At 42.6% G+C, this 17,861-nt stretch overlaps 1 protein-coding gene across 1 annotated transcript in view; it reads left to right on the top strand.

Annotated features, from left to right (window-relative positions):
- The window catches only part of cacna2d3a (calcium channel, voltage-dependent, alpha 2/delta subunit 3a), a 705,663-nt gene that overhangs the window by 527,215 nt on the left and 160,587 nt on the right, over positions 1–17,861 (top strand). The window contains exon 24 of the mRNA XM_068052271.1: positions 9,649–9,729. Within this exon, the coding sequence (XP_067908372.1) occupies positions 9,649–9,729 (81 nt within the window). The remainder of the gene's footprint in view (positions 1–9,648; positions 9,730–17,861) is intronic.

Below are 17,861 nucleotides of genomic sequence, written 5' to 3'. Positions count from 1 at the left end.
TTAAGCAATTGTATCATCAAATAATATGCCAACTATATAGAATATTCTAGATCGTGTATTATTTTGGGCATGGGACAAAATGACGCTGATGTCTTCAAGAATCATAAATAATTTTCTTTTTATAGTTTATATTTATACAGTCAGGTGCAAATTCATATCGTCATTACAATCTGACATTTATCACAAAGATGAAAGTATTTCTTCTATGTAAGATTCTGATGCATGCCTACATCTGACACTCAATGTAAACAGACTAAAATAACAGAAGGTTATATCTATAAATAAGAATCTAATGATTAGCTATAAATATGTTTCATAACCATGTAAATCTAGAGGCCTGTGAGCTGAACAATGACAACAGTGTGATTACATCAAGTCATCACACTGGCATTCAGTGTTTCATGGAGAGAGGAAGCATATATCAATGGCTGAGGCTGGCCTCACTCCAGGGCTAGATTGACCCTGGTGGATCTGCTGATGGTACATCAATATAAAGTCAAGGCTGAAGGGATGACATTTTGTACCAGTAAACGGTTGAAGCATTTATCTATAAAGCTTATTCTTAAGTTTTCTTCATACTGTTACAGACAGGCGGGAAGCAGTGTGGGTGGCTTCCACTTTTCACCACTCAACTGACTGCAGAGAATGTTTTAAAAATAGTATATTAGTCCCTGAGTGTTTAAGGGTCAAATAAACAGACAAGTGACAAGTTTTCTCATAGGTTTAAGACGAAACATAACTATTTATTAAAACAATACCTGAAAATGTTCACAAACTTACCCCCTCACGTATTCACACATGTTCACACACATTAGAAAAGATAACGAGTAGAGGGTTGCATGCACTTAGAGTTCAATTGTTGCAAACTGTGTTGTTCACTTTGAAACCTGCTGGGTTTTCCAGGAGGAATTTTTAACAGTGTTGCAGGCCTGAATGTTCCTTGTCTTGGAATTGATGAAGTCTTGCAGACTCCTTTGGTTAAAACTCAGTCCAAAGTTGGTGGTGGAAGTCCTGGTTCAATTTCTCAGATGGGGTGTTTTCAGGGTCACCTTTGCAATCTCTCTGCCTCAGTAGTTTAAAGATGTTGCAGGCAGGGCTTATTGCTTAGCTGGATCGATCTCACAGCTTCTCTGACTAGAATGGCTTTCTAGCTCTCTCTCCTGGAGCAGTTACTTCTTTTAAGGTAAAAGCTTAGCAGGTTTTAATTTTAGTCAGGTGACTCAAGATGCTGTCCCCTGGGGTGTTCATACAATGTCCCAGGATGTAGGGACCATTGTTACATAATTCCATCTGAATGTGTTTCATTTTGATAAATAGGTGTTATTTCACACCTATTATTTTGGCCTTGGCTTCGGAGTCAGTCTGTCTACAAAAGCCTTTTCCAGTTTAATTTTTGATGATAGGAGTCATTAGCATAGAATGGGCTGTTTTACGTATCAATGTGCCTCCTCAAGGCAATTCCAGATGTTAAAAATAGCCCCGTCTTCAACAGACAAACATGTTGATTGGCATTACAGAAAGTGATCACCTGACCTCTCCCTCCATGCTGGTGGGTAGCAACGTGTCCATTTTCTTGTAGATTAGTTCAACAGTTTACTTTTATTTCATAATTCCTCCAGTTCAGTTCATATTTCACTGTTCCCTCTGTGAGCGTGACAATGCTGATTCAAAGCAGCACATATGCATTTGAGATAAGTGCTGATGAACTGAAACTGATGACTAAAATCAAAGTAACAAACCTTATTTATTTTCTATTACCTAAGTTCTAAAATTACTTCAAAATAAAAAAAGTTACAAGTCCATTATGTAAATAGCTAAACCTATACAAAATGCCCATTACTGTCCCATTCCATTTCACACACCAGTGAAATACATACAACCACGTCAAAATGACCCCCAGTTGATGAATGAGTTCTGTAGACTGAAACAAGGTACAGGTTAACTGTCCTTGTGCCAGGGTATATTGGGTCACTTGAGTGTGATAAATAGAGAAAAATCTGACAAGAGGAGGTGCCACCCACTCTTCACAGAGTTAACAGAGCAACCCAATCTCTTTTCCTTTCCCTTGTGTCCAAGGTTTGCTCTGTTTTTCAGTTAGCATGCTTCAGATAATCTGCCTTCCTCTCATGATTGATTTCTGTGGCACCTGCTAATTCCTGTGTCTCTGAAATTCTTCCTCTTATCTGTCACTATTCCAAGATTTGCAATTATTTGTATCGTTGATAGTCCACTACATTTTCAACGGGTTTGAGATTCTGTTACCTTCCATAGTTTTGAATCTGTTAGTTCTCTTCAAAGCCTTTTGAACTCTTTTGTCTACCTTCATGATTTTCACCCAGGCCAATGTTCATTTTAAATGCTACAAATTCCAACCAATAATGAAGCCTATTCCTGAGACATCTTGTGAGGTAACCCAGTCATAAAAATCTGGAACTTCGATCCTCTGAACTGCTTGGCTGAGTATTTCACTGCAGCATTGGAGGCAAACACCAGAAGAATTATAGACAGGGAACTGACAAGGGAAATCAAATTCTCATGTACAAAAATTTGGAAGTGAAAATGTATAGATATATATGTCTCATGTTTTAACAAACCAAAATTGGAAGAAAAAGGAAAGGCACACTTTGGATACTTGAAGTTGGTTTGAACCAGACAGAGGCTAGGTGTTCAGCAATAAAATATAAAACATAATCGGTATTCTTTAGAAGTCATTTGAGTTTTCATATGTATACACCCAAAAGATTACAGGGCATGAAACAGACAGTAACAGAAATGATTAAGTATGAGATTTAAATCTATTATTCTCTATGTTCTAATCTTCCCAATGATAGATGTTCCAGACTTTTCCCCCAACAATTTAAATTTTTGATCCTAGCAGAAAGGCAGTTTCCACAATCTGGTGTTCCAATGAGCTGAAACCTGCACCCTGCAACCTTATGTGGTGCCATGAATGGCATGACATTAATACTGGTCTGTTAACCATGATATGTTACACCAGAGACCATGCAAAATGTGCCCACATTTTCCTATTACTTCAACAGGCTGTAAAACTACCTGCCCTGACCATTATGTGCTGGTCAAAAATGATAGATTTAAGAATATAAGAAATAGGAACAAGAGTAGACCATACGGCCCATCAAGCCTGCTTTGCTGTTTTATAAGATCATGGCTGATCCTGGACTTCAACTCCACTTTCCTGTCCAGTCCCCATATCCCGTGATTCCCTTAGAGCCCAAAAATCTATCAATCTCAGCCTTGCATATTCTCAACAACTGAGCATCCACAGCCTTCTGTGGTAGAGAATTCCAAAGATTCACAACGATTCTGAGTGATGAAATTCCTCCTCATCTCAATCGAAAATGGCCATCCCTTTATCCTGAGACTATACTCCTTAGTTTTAGACTCACCAACCAGAGGAAATAGCTTCTCAGCATCTACCCTGTCAAGCCCTTTCACAGTCTTGTATGTTTCAATGAGATCACCTCTCATTCTTCTAAATTCCACAATAGGCCTATTCAGCTCAATCTCTCCTCAAAGGACACTCCTCTCATCCCACGAGTCAATCTGGTGAACCTTCATTGCACCCCCTTTAAGACAAGTATATCTTTCAATAGGTACTGTACACAATACTCCAGGTTCTGTCTCACCAAAGCCCTGTACAATTGCAGCATGAGTTTCTTTCTCTTGTAGTCCAACACCCTTGCAATAAAAGCCAACATACCATTTGAGTTCCTATTTGTACTTACATGTTAACTTTGTGTTTCTTGTACAAGGATAGCCAAATCCCTCTGAATACCAACATTTAATAGTTTCTCTCCATTTAAAAAATTCAGTTTTTCCATTCTTCCTGCCCAAGTGAAGAACATCACTTTTCCCACATTATGCTCCATCTCCCACTTTCTTGCCCACTCAAGTAGCCTATCTAAATTCCTTTGCAGACTCTTTGGGCTTGATTTTCAGATCCCACCCAGGGCGAGAACAGAGGCAGATGGAGCCCAAACTACTGACATCAGCTGGCAACCAGTTTCCTGCGTCGTTCCAGCACTGACATTTTCACCAGGGCAGGAGAAGGGGAGGCCATCTCCACCATGAGTGCCTTTTCTGCCATTTCATCCATGATCCTGGCTATATCCTTGGCTCAATCCTCCACTGGTGTGATTATTTGGAAGTACCTTGCTTGTTTGGGCCTTCTCCTGGGCAGTATGTGCCCGTTTCCCCTGCAAGGACAAAACAGAGCGAGATAAGGCACTGCTGTTCTCTACAGACAGTGGCATCTGCCCTTATTCAATAGAAGCTGCATGTTTCAGTGGTTACAGGTCCTCAGCAGCACTATGGTTCTGAGCCATTCTGAGTCGTCATAAAGTGCCCTGGGCACACACGTTCAGGAGCACCACGCGTCCTGAGACTCCTCAGCTGGTGTGTCTGCTGGAGGATGAATACCCAGAGACCTGTCCTGAGGGTTGGGGGTTGCACTCACCTTGTCAGAGTGTATGAGGTCATTGAATCTCTTCCTACACTGGACCCTGGATCATCCAATGACATTTCTGCCCCTCACAGTGGCTGCTATTTCAATCCAGGTCTGCTTTGTTTGTATGGGTGGCCTCCTCCTGCCACCCTCCAGGAAGAGGGCTTCTCTCCTCTCCCTCATAGCCTCCAGCATCATGTCAAGATCATTGTCAGAAAATCGAGGGGTTGCCTTGCCCCGGGTTCCAGGCCTGTGGCTCTCCTGAGACATTACGAAATACCGAGATGCAGTCCAAAGCTCAGTGCCAATATTCACACTCCTCCTGCAGCAGGGCAATGGCAACTGCAGAAATGGCTGTCATGGTGAGTTTAGTTGGGCCCACATTTTGATTGACCTACCTCTGTTCCCCCCAGATCTGCTAATTGTTTGCCGAACACATCTCCGTTCAATTAATGGGTCGCCCCTGTGAAAATCGTGGCTCAATTCTGCAACCCTCCCACACACCCCCCCCACTCCGCCCCCCTTTCCGGGGGCAGCTTTGGGATGCAGAAACAGCCCTGGCTTCCGTTTTCTGCCCCCCGACACGAAAATCCTTTGTGTCTTCCTCACAGCTTACTTTCCCACCTAGATTTGTATCATCAGCAAACTTGGATACATTACACTCAGTCCCTTCATTTAAGTCATTAATATCGATTGTTCTCCCTTCCTGTCACACTCTGCTTATCTTTATGCAAAATGTGACACTATTCAGTGACCTCGACGTTTTTTTTAGATTTCCCCTCATTTGAACCTCCCCCGCCCACCATCAACATTCCTTTTTAGTTTACAGCACTTGATTTACCAAGAAACTGGTCCCAGCCCTGTTTAAGTGGATGCCATCCAAATGGAACAACGCCCACTTTCCCAAGTACGGTGTCAGTACCCAATAAGTCTCCAACACCATTCTTTAAGCCAGGTATTCAGCTCTCTGATCTGTTTTACCCTATGCCATTTGCTCAGGTAGCAATTCAGAGATTATTACCTTTGAGTTATTGCATTTAAATTTGGACCCTGGCTCCGCAAACTCTGAGCGGAAATTCTTTGAGATGCAGACACTTACTGCAGTTGTGGTTGTCCGGGATCGCAGTGCTGTCCACAAACTCCCACATGTTGCAGTTATGGCATGAAACCTCCACTACCATCCCTATATAATTCTGTATGTTTATTTCATTTGTTGGTCTATGTATTTAATCAGCTTAGTTTATAGTTTATAGTCTTAACTACCTACTTGATCTAGTTTAAATTATAGGTAGATTAAATTAAATACTTACCCGAAACACGATCTACAAGTTTCTTTTGGGCCTCCTTATCTCGAGAGACAATGGATACGCGCCTGGAGGTGGTCAGTGGTTTGTGAAGCAGCACCTGGAGTGGCTATAAAGGCCAATTCTGCAGTGACAGGCTCTTCCACAGGTGCTGCAGAGAAATTTGTTTGTCGGGGCTGTTGCACAGTTGGCTCTCCCCTTGCGCCTCTGTCTTTTTTCCTGCCAACTACTAAGTCTCTTCGACTCGCCACAATTTAGCCCTGTCTTTATGGCTGCCCGCCAGCTCTGGCGAATGCTGGCAACTGACTCCCACGACTTGTGATCAATGTCACACGATTTCATGTCGCGTTTGCAGACGTCTTTATAGCGGAGACATGGACGGCCGGTGGGTCTGATACCAGTGGCGAGCTCGCTGTACAATGTATCTTTGGGGATCCTGCCATCTTCCATGCGGCTCACATGGCCAAGCCATCTCAAGCGCCGCTGACTCAGTAGTGTGTACAAGCTGGGGATGTTAGCCGCTTCAAGGACTTCTGTGTTGGAGATATGGTCCTGCCACCTGATGCCAAGTATTCTCCGGAGGCAGCGAAGATGGAATGAATTGAGACGTTGCTCTTGGCTGGCATACGTTGTCCAGGCCTCGCTGCCATAGAGCAAGGTACTGAGGACACAGGCCTGATACACTCGGGCTTTTGTGTTCCGTGTCAGTGCGCCATTTTCCCACACTCTCTTGGCCAGTCTGGACATAGTAGTGGAAGCCTTACCCATGCGCTTGTTGATTTCTGCATCTAGAGACAGGTTACTGGTGATAGTTGAGCCTAGGTAGGTGAACTCTTGAACCACTTCCAGAGCGTGGTCGCCAATATTGATGGATGGAGCATTTCTGACGTCCTGCCCCATGATGTTCGTTTTCTTGAGGCTGATGGTTAGGCCAAATTCATTGCAGGCAGCCGCAAACCTGTCGATGAGACTCTGCAGGCACTCTTCAGTGTGAGATGTTAAAGCAGCATCGTCAGCAAAGAGGAGTTCTCTGATGAGGACTTTCCGTACTTTGGACTTCGCTCTTAGACGGGCAAGGTTGAACAACCTGCCCCCTGATCTTGTGTGGAGGAAAATTCCTTCTTCAGAGGATTTGAACGCATGTGAAAGCAGCAGGGAGAAGAAAATCCCAAAAAGTGTGGGTGCGAGAACACAGCCCTGTTTCACACCACTCAGGATAGGAAAGGGCTCTGATGAGGAGCCACCATGTTGAATTGTGCCTTTCATATTGTCATGGAATGAGGTGATGAAACTTAGTAGCTTTGGTGGACATCCAATCTTTTCTAGTAGTCTGAAGAGACCACGTCTGCTGACGAGGTCAAAGGCTTTGGTGAGATCAATGAAAGCAATGTAGAGGGGCATCTGTTGTTCACGGCATTTCTCCTGTATCTGACGAAGGGAGAACAGCATGTCAATGGTCGATCTCTCTGCACGAAAGCCACACTGTGCCTCAGGGTAGACACGCTCGGCCAGCTTCTGGAGCCTGTTCAGAGCGATTCGAGCAAAGACTTTCCCCACTATGCTGAGCAGGGAGATTCCATGGTAGTTGTTGCAGTCACCGCGGTCACCTTTGTTTTTATAGAGGGTGATGATATTGGCATCGCGCATGTCCTGGGGTACTGCTCCCTCGTCCCAGCACAGGCATAGCAGTTCATGTAGTGCTGAGAGTATAGCAGGCTTGGCACTCTTGATTATTTCAGGGGTAATGCTGTCCTTCCCAGGGGCTTTTCCGCTGGCTAGAGAATCAATGGCATCACTGAGTTCCGATTTGGTTGGCTGTATGTCCAGCTCATCAATGACTGGTAGAGGCTGGGTTGCATTGAGGGCAGTCTCAGTGACAGCATTCTCCCTGGAGTACAGTTCTAGGTCGTGCTCAACCCAGCGGTCCATTTGTTTGCGTTGGTCAGTGATTATGTCCCCCGATTTAGATTTGAGGGGGGCAATCTTCTTGATGGTTGGCCCAAGAGCTCTCTTCATGCCATCATACATTCCTCTGATGTTTCCGGTGTCTGAGGCCAGCTGAATATGACTGCATAGGTGTTGCCAGTAGTCATTTGCGCAACACCTAGCTGTTCTTTGTGCAGTACTTCTGGCTGCTTTAAGTGCTGCGGATGTTAAATCGCTGGGGGCTTTCTTGTAGTTCAACAGTGCAATGCGCTTAGCGGCTATGACAGGTTCCAGCTCTTCATTATGAGATTGAAACCAGTCTGTATTTCTCTTCGCACTTTTGCCGTAGGTGGTCTTGTATTGAAGTATTGAAGGCAAAAAGCAGCACCTCCTTCCCCCTCTGCACCAAAATCCCACTTGCACAAAGTTCCCACTTTTACACTCTGTTTCGATGCACTTTTTCTGCAACCACTCATTTATTTAAATGCGACCATTTATTTATAAAATAATATTTGCCTGGATGAGTGCAGCTCCAACAACACTCAAGAATCTTGACACCATCCAGGACAAAGCAACCCATTGGATCAGCACCCCATCCACCATCTTAAACATTTATTCCCTGTACCACCAGCACACTGTGGCAGCAATGTGTACCATATACAAGATGCACTGCAGCAACTCACCAAACCTCCTTAGACAGCATTTTCCAAACCCATGGCCTCTACCATCTAGAAGGACAAGGGCATCAGACGCATGCAAACACCACCACCTGCAAATTCCCCTCCAAGCCACTCACCTTCCTGACTTGGAACTATATGGCCATTCTTTCATGGTCGCTGGGTCAAAATCCTAGAACTCCCTTCCTAACAGGATTGTGGGTGTACCTACACCACAAGGACATTCAGCAGTTCAATAAGGCAGCTCACCAGCACCTTCTCAAGGGCAATTAGGGATGGACAACAAATGCTATCCTTGCTAGAGACACTCACATCCCTTGAACGAATAAAATAAAATGCAGAAGCAGTAAGAAATATTGAGCTACTAAAACCACAATATTAGACTTACACAATATATAAACTGTCCCAAAACAAGACATTGTGTATCTTTTCAATAGCTTATGACTGATTCTCTGATGGATGTAACATGGCAAATTACCTTAATAGAGCTTCTGTTAGCTCTCTCACCAGGCTGATGTGACTTAAGACTACAAGGCTATGCCTCAACTTTATGCCTGTCATTACTTTGATGTTAAAGTGGGCCCATTTGTTGATCAATGATATATTGCTTCTCAATGGTCAAGCAGTTAAAATGTTAACAATTTTTAACGCTTCGTAAATAAAGTATGAACTGGAGTCCCCAGGCCATTTTGTATTCCATTTGCTTTTGATATCTGAAACAATAGAAACCACAACTGGTTGTCTCACTGTGAACTGGAATTAACTTGTACAGTATCCATTATTCTCCAATGATCAATGATTTTATTAGCTTGAGTTCAAAGATATTAGGACTTCCATTCAGGCAACCTGATTATGATACTCTTGCTACAGATATAATTACTGAGAACACAGGCTGAAGCCAATTGAAAATTAATTTACTATTACTGCTATTGTAAAGCCCAGGAAGAAAGCCTCGTTAGATTGATATCTGTCAGAAAACATGATTGAGGTTTGCAGAAGCAAAATACTGTGGATGCTGGAAATCTGAACAAAACCCATAAAATTCTGGAATTTTTCAGCTGGTCAGGCAACATCAGTGGAGAGAAAAACAGAGTTAATGTTTCAGGTCTGTGACCTTTCATCAGAACTCATTTGAACTGAATAGCCTTTTAATGCTCTTGATTTTTATACACTGTTGTAGAAGCATGAACAATAGGGTAACTTCCACAAAAATCGATGTGTATCATGATACGTTTATTTTACTTTGATATTAATAAAGTGTAATTCATTTTGATAGACAATGAAAATAAAAGTAATGTTGTGACAGCGAGCACAACTGTGCAGCTTTTGGACAACAGAAAATCGCCAGTGGTTGCAGGTAAGCATTTTTAAAATTCTTATTAACTAGTATATTGTAATACTTGTTTGTTTAGTTATGATCTAAAATAATTACGATTCTCAGCATGTAAGGGTAGATTCACCAACCCTGTCCTCGCATCAAGGAGCTGCACTTAACTGGAGTGTGGCTCAGAAAATCTTTACTACACTATGTAACACATGTACCCTAATGACATCCAGCTCTACTTTTCCGCCACCTATCTTAACCCTTCCAATATATCCTAATACCTATCTCTTTGATCAATCTTTTAGTCACCCTCCTAATGTAACTTACTTAGCTCATTTAATTTTGGCTGATTAAGCCTCTGTGAAGACCTTTGGGACATTTTTCTACATTACAGGCGCTATATTAGTGCAAGTTATTGTTATTCTTCCTATCTGACCTATGCCCTTTTCCACCATTACATTGATTTCAGAAGCCTTGTCCATATCTACAAATCCCTTCATGACTTCTTACACCCATCTCCATGACACCCTCCACTCATATTCCCACATTGAGCCTTTTGGTGCTCTAACTCTCAGCTCTTGTGTATTCCCCATTCATCACTATCAGAACTTTGAGCTGTCAGCCCCTACTAATTGGAATTCCTTCTCTAAACTCCTTACTTTCTCTCAATTTACCCCTCAGCCCTCCCTGGCAACCACCTTCCCAAAACCTATATGTTCAACCATACCACTGGTCACATTTCCTAATTTCCATATTAATGCTTGATATTCATTTTAATCCTTTAGAATCACTGTTGGATGTTTTCTTTGCTGAAAGCACTATATAAATTCAAATGTGTCTGCATCCTACATCACTGTCCTTTTAGCTTGTCCAATGTTAATTAAGAAAACTTGCATTTTATTACATTTCTCAAGATATCCCAAAGTGCTTCACATGTAATGAATTACTTTTGAAGTGTTAAGTCCTGGATGAGGAAAACTTTCCTCTAGTTCATTGCTGGAAAAACTAAAACCATCTTTTTCAATTCACACTAACTTTAGGGTTGGCTACATCAACGTTCCCAGCTGTTGCCTCAGGCTAAGTCTGAGGTGCAGAACCATAGCATACTTTGTACTGAACTCAACTTACTTTACAAGATTCAATCATCCACCAAGCCACTTATTTTCAACTACAGGGTATTACTCTTCCTCTCCATCTTACCCCCCTCCCCTCCCCCACCGCTCCAAAACTCATTAATGGCTATCCTGGCCAGCCACCATTCTCACCAAACTACAGAACATTTAGAATACCGTGAGCCATGCTCTCACCCACAAAATGTCCCATACTTCCAATATCTCGACTTTGCTTAGCTTCATTGTATCTCCATGGCCCATTCAATTTATTTCAGGATTTCTTGACTTCAAATCGCTCCATGGCTTTGTCTCACTCTTCCTAGCAATCTCCTGCAACTGTTCTTCTTTGGCCTCCTTATCTCGAAAGACAATAGATAAGCGCCTGGAGGTGGTCAGTGGTTTGTGAAGCAGCGCCTGGAGTGGCTATAAAGGCCAATTCTAGAGTGACAGGCTCTTCCACAGGTGCTGCAGAGAAATTTGTTTGTCGGGGCTGTTACACAGTTGGCTCTCCCCTTGCGCCTCTGTCTTTTTTCCTGCCAACTACTAAGTCTCTTCGACTCGCCACACTTTAGCCCTGTCTTTATGGCTGCCCGCCAGCTCTGGCGAACGCTGGCAACTGACTCCCACGACTTGTGATCAATGTCACAGGATTTCATGTCGCGTCTTTGGGGATCCTGCCATCTTCCATGCGGCTCACATGGCCAAGCCATCTCAAGCGCTGCTGGCTCAGTAGGGTGTATATGCTGGGGATGTTGGCCGCCTCGAGGACTTCTGTATTGGAGATACGGTCCTGCCACCTGATGCCAAGTATTCTCCGGAGGCAGCGAAGATGGAATGAATTGAGACGTCACTCTTGGCTGACATACGTTGTCCAGGCCTCGCTGCCATAGAGCAAGGTACTGAGGACACAGGCCTGATACACTTGGACTTTTGTGTTCCGTGTCAGTGCGCCATTTTCCCACACTCCCTTGGCCAGTCTGGACATAGCAGTGGAAGCCTTTCCCATGCGCTTGTTGATTTCTGCATCTAGAGACAGGTTACTGGTGATAGTTGAGCCTAGGTAGGTGAAATCTTGAACCACTTCCAGAGCGTGGTCACCAATATTGATGGATGGAGCATTTCTGACGTCCTGCCCCATGATGTTCGTTTTCTTGAGGCTGATGGTTAGGCCAAATTCATTGCAGGCAGCCGCAAACCTGTCGATGAGACTCTGCAGGCACTTCCTGCAACTGTACATCCACAGATATACCCATCACTCCTATGATACTAATGTACTCCTTGTTGCTATATCCTGAACTTCACCAGTAGTTGCCATTTGTTCAAGCACTATGTCCCTGCCCTCTGGAACTTCCTTCCTAAATCCCTCCACTTTGCCATTTACCTCCTTCCTTTCAAAGGTTTCCTAAAAACCTTCCTCTTTGCTACTTTCATCTTGGTCCTTTAACCTTTCTGTTTCCCTTTTGATCACTGTTCACCTTTTCCCCCCAACCCCATAAAAAATTCTGAATGTCTTTCTGTAAATGTGGAATGGTATTGAAATTTAACTTGCTGTTGGACTTACTCAAGAATTCTAAAGCAGTTCTCTGATAGAACATAGCAAAGCTGCTAATTAGTGCAAACATGTCCCATCTGTCAACCTAAATTAGCTGCTCATGATCATTATATTCCCTGAAATATAGAAGATGAGGCTTTTAAGATTTTGATTGGAATTGATAGGTTGGATGTAGGGAAATCTTTTCCATAGTTGAGCGAGTCTAGGACGAGGGGACATATCCTTAAAATCAGAGCTGACCATTCAAGAGAGAAGTTAGGAAACATTTCTTTACAAAAAGGGTGGTAAAAGTATGGAACTCTCTCCCACAAAAAGCAGTTGATGTTAGCTCCACTAATAATGCAAAATCTGAAGTTGATAGATTTTTGCTGGGCAAGGGTATAAAAGGATATGGAGCCAAGGTAGGTGGATGGAGTCAAAATACAAATCAACCATGATCTCATCGAATGGCAGAGCAGGCTCTGAATGACCTACTCATGTTCCTATCTGAATATGTATTGGGATTTGCTTGAATTAGATTCAATTTCCAAACTTTGAACGATTCAGTTTGAAATCAAGATTTAAGAACAGCTTTGAGGGCTCAACTAGTTAAATCAGTAAGTGACTGTGCCATGGAAACCAGTAAGAACTCAGTTTTTATTTCAGGTGAGATAGTGGTAGGCACGCTGCAAGTGATTCCACATTGGTTGTACCCCAGCATGAGCTATTGCAATTGGATGGAATAAACACATTTTGGAAAGTCAATTCCTATGCAAATTAATTCCTTTGTAAAAAGGCTGGGCAAATGTTTGGCAAATACGTGCTTAAGAATAGCCTGGGGTGCCCTATACATCCTTGAGGTTGCAATGAGGTTGCAATGAACTGACACTAGCAATGAAGCAATTGAACCACAGGCTGGAGATGCATATTTTCCTGGCTGTTTCATAGAGTCAGGCAGCTCTGTAGCAGTTCAGGCTGGCATGAAATCTCAGCCTTGCTGTTTCCTATGGAAGAGTCCCATGTCACATGGGATGTTTCCCATTGATGATATCACCAGAGTGGAAATAGCATGATACCAGGTCAGGGTACCAAATAAGAAAATTTATGTTTTTGCAAAATTTCCATCAAAATTCTCCTAAGTCTATTATTTTACTTGATAAAATGAGGGAGTACTTTTAATAAATCAAGCCTGACCACGACTGCTGGCAATGTTGTGCTGGTGTCATATCTAAGCATGTGATGGAAGCTGAGTACTGTGGGCATATTGAACCAGGCTTCTTAGTGACTTGGATATGTTCCTGGATTAGGAAAACGATCCAGGAAAGAACATCCACTTTTTTGGCGAAAGAAAGCTTGATGATGTTTCCTACCTTGTTATTATGTACACATTGGGCTGGATTTTAAGAGCCCGCCTTTGCTCCTGGCGGTGAGCTCTCAATATGGCGGCCCGCACATACAGGCTGCACGCCAATCACACGGCTCATTTAAATAGCTGGGGAAGCCTGCTCTCCACCCCAATCACGTGGATGGGGGGGTGGGGACTGTCCGTCCCTGGCAATGGCTTCAGCTGCCTGTGCACAGGTGTGGCGCCATTTTTAAAGGGCAGCCAGCTCTGCTGGCAAGCCTGAATTTTTAAAGCGAACACCCCCCCAAAATTTGCAAATTAAAATTGGAACGCCCCTTTCCAACTCCCCAATAAAAATTACAGTAAGTATTTCCCCTGCAACCCCTCCCCGCCACCACCCCCCCCCCCCCCCACAAAACACTCACCTTTGAATTCTGATCTTCCTCCCCTAAGACTGCACAAAGTTGAAGGTTCACCTCTTCCCGCCATCCCCTACACTGATGATGCTTATTTGACCCCATCACCCCACTGCACTGAAAATCTTAACTTCACCCCCTCCCCACCAGTGTCACACCTGCTTTCCCCAAACTGGGCAATTTGAAGGCGTGGGAGTGCTGGACCAGAAGATTGCCAGTAAGTATATTTAAATGAATTCTTTCTAATGATTTAAATATGGAAATTGAGGTCCCGTTGCACAGCGGCCAGGGGGCCGCCAAGGAGCCTCGTCACCGCCAAGAGGATTGGGTCGGGCCCTCCCAGCGTCGGTCTCCAAAGTGGGCCTCTGCCAGAACAATTTTTCAGCCCTACCCCCTGTCACAGAGCCCGACATCATGGTCTTGGTAAAATCCAGCCCATTAAAGAGTAACTGCAGAACTAATAAAATAATTGAAATAGTACTGTGATTCCATAGACTGTCTATGAAATGGCTTGCTTTATAAATATGAGGACCTAATTATTGTTAATATATATCTTTATAAAGTCTTCTGTTGAGTTCCTTTTAATAAACAGAAGCAACTTCTCCTAGTTGCCATAGTATTTTAGTAACTATATATCAATTCCAAGAATAGAAAATATTAATTGAAGAGAAAAAATCACATCATATTTATGAAAGATTTCTCAGCACATACAATTAACTATTTAGGATTACAGTGACTTGTGTTGGCAAAGGTGGAAGCCATTTTGTCATAGATAGCACATCCCACAAACAGCAAGGAAAGAAATGGCCAGTTAATCATTTTTGTTGATTGCTAGGGGAATATTAGCCACAAAATCAATCAAATGTGTTCCTCAACTAGTATTGAGATTTTTATCATCCAGTGGAACAGGGAGCAAGGGCTTTATTTTACCATTTTATCTGCAGCACGCCATCTTCAACATTCCCCCCAGAACTTCACTGAAATATCAGCCCAGATTATGGCAGGCATTTTAACTGGTTTCAGTTGGATTTCCGCACACCCGCAGTGGAATTATACCACAGTAATTTGAACCCCAGGGCTCATTAACATGCCACTGGCTGGCTTATCATGCAGAACAGAAAGTGGGCAGGATCTGGCTGACACCCTGTGAATTCGAGTGGCCGAGGGCTGTTTGCCACCACTCAGTTAAGTATAGGGTTCTGAGGGGAACGTGGGGTGATATGGAAGTGGGGAGAGTCTGGGGCAAGGGAGTTTTAAGATTTTCCTTTGAAACCCAAAGGAGCAAGAGTGGTGCTTCTAGCCCCACAAAGAAAAGTAAACCACTTACCTTGAATGGCCTCTTCTGGTTCCCATCCTCTTCACTTGACTTAACTGGCGGGAAGGCTGCACTGGCCTCCCAGCAGAGGTTGGAGTTACAAATGCAATCAGGGTCTGATGATGCCATTGGACCCCAATCTACGTACTTGAAGAGAAACCACACCAGCTTAGGCAGGTGCCTTTGCCATCGGTTCAGAACAACAGGTTAAAATTGAAGACAGCGGGATGCATGCAGTAATATAAAAGCAAAATACTGCGGATGCTGGAAATCTGAAACAAAAACAAGAAATGCTGGAATCACTCAGCAGGTCTGGCAGCATCTGTGGAAAGAGAAGCAGAGTTAACGTTTCGGGTCAGTGACCCTTCTTCGGAACTGGCAGTTCCGAAGAAGGGTCACTGACCCGAAACGTTAACTCTGCTTCTCTTTTCACAGATGCTGCGGGATGCATGCAGTACATTGGCAGGTGTCACCTGGTCAATATTGACTGCTTAACCACCCAGTTTCAACTGGATGGGTAGGGACTCGACGGGCAGGGTTAAAATCGATCCTTACATTTAGGACTAGGGCTTGAATGTACTACGATATAATTCAGAAGCAAGAATGCTGCCAACTGAGCAAAACTGGCACAAGATGTCAACTTAGTCACTTGTTCACTTTTAGCAAAATTAGTTAGTATATTTGAAAAATGATCATTGAAAAATTACTGTCAGGTAATTAAAAGCTTAGTATGTCCTGTTCTAAACAATGCACTTTATATTTAAACTCTTTGTTTTAAATTAGCTCTATTGGCATCTTTAACCTGAAAGTAGGTTTTAATGAGTGCTATCTAAGTCTATTTATTTATGTAAATACTGCTGTTCAAAGAATATCTTAACAGTTTGTTCAATAGTTTGTTCTAAATGCAACACACTCTGTTGGCCAGTCATATTTAAAGTTCAAACCCTTTCACTTACTTACAGTGAAGCATCATGTTACAGTTCACGACTATTATATTTCACTCAATGTGAGTGCTTTGAATTTTTTGAATGGCAAGGAATATTAATAAGATTTTTTGTTCACCTGTTATTAGTTCCCTGCCATAATGTCAGCATCTAGAACTCAGTGTCATTTACTGGAATATCGGTTTGTGAACAAAATTGGATAACATTCCCCGTTTACGACGTCACTTGAGGAACTCTGAATGAATGTGTAAAAATGAGGTTAGGAAAATCTAATTTTTTTTTGGACAATCTAAATTAAATTTGAATAAGTCAACATTTTGGAAGTATTTTGCCCTATGGCCACCACTGTCATCAGTTCCTCCATCATCATCATCAGCATCATACATATAAACAAAAAATTATGCAGCAGCTGAGTACTTCATAAGTACTGCATCAGTAGCATTTTAACACAGTGCTTTACAATGAGTTCAGTGACAATGGAACTCTTCATATATATGCAAACATACATAGAGTTCCATTTTCTGGCCAATTCATTTTTAATGTTGGAAGAACACAGGCAGTGAATTCTACTTTGTCTTAAGACTAAAATCATTCAAAAGCAGTTTTATAAAGTGCCTCTTGTGATGGTCTTACATTGAGAGACAGATTGCTGGCTTATTCCCTGAATTATTTGCATCGATGAGCATCTGAAACCCTGTCACATTGTCACAAAAATTATAGTTCAATCACACAGAATAGTGTCAGTAACTCCTCCAAGCCAGTTGGTTATGGACACTGGTTACATTGGTACTGCTGTATGCTTCTCAATGTTTAGTAGCATGAAATTGAGCACTGATTATGCAACAAAAATATTTGAAACAAGAGCCCACATAAAGGAGCAAAAGGATGTTAAATTTATTTGGAATCTTCAGTGTAATGAAATCCTTAGTTGTCCTGTGTCAGTTGCAGATAGCAATGTAAAGGTACCACAAAAATTACAGTAAAGAGCAGTTGAATCTCCAGTTTGGCTGCACCTGCTCCACTGAGACCCACCCACTGAGGTTGTCCATAGTAGCACTGTCCCAGGCCTTCTTCGGCTGCAGGCGCTGCTAATGTGTTCCAGAATTTGGTATGCATTATTTGCATTTAAACCACTTGGCATCTACTTAATTGGTATGAGACTGATGATTTATGTAGGTAAGTAGATGTAATGGGTGTGTAGCCAAGTTATAGTCACCACATATACATAGGGCATCCAGGCCTCTTCATTCTGTATACTGAACAAGTAGATTGGCAAAATAACATAATAGTCCTGCAAAAACAGGTTGTGTGCTTATGATGTCATCTGATTATGAAAAATTGATTGTGATCATACTAGAGAGGATACAGAAGAGATTTACAAGGATGTTGCCAGGACTATGAGAATTTTAACTATGAGGAAAGATCGAATAGGTTGGATTATTTTCTTTGGAACAGAGGAGACGAATGAATTAAGTGGGCCTAAGATTAAGTGGATAGGAAGG

The sequence above is a fragment of the Heterodontus francisci genome, chromosome 19, assembly GCF_036365525.1.
Source record: "Heterodontus francisci isolate sHetFra1 chromosome 19, sHetFra1.hap1, whole genome shotgun sequence".
In the NCBI taxonomy this organism is placed as follows: domain Eukaryota; kingdom Metazoa; phylum Chordata; class Chondrichthyes; order Heterodontiformes; family Heterodontidae; genus Heterodontus; species Heterodontus francisci.
Note: the sequence above shows the minus strand (reverse complement) of the source record. Positions and strands in the feature narration are given on the sequence as shown.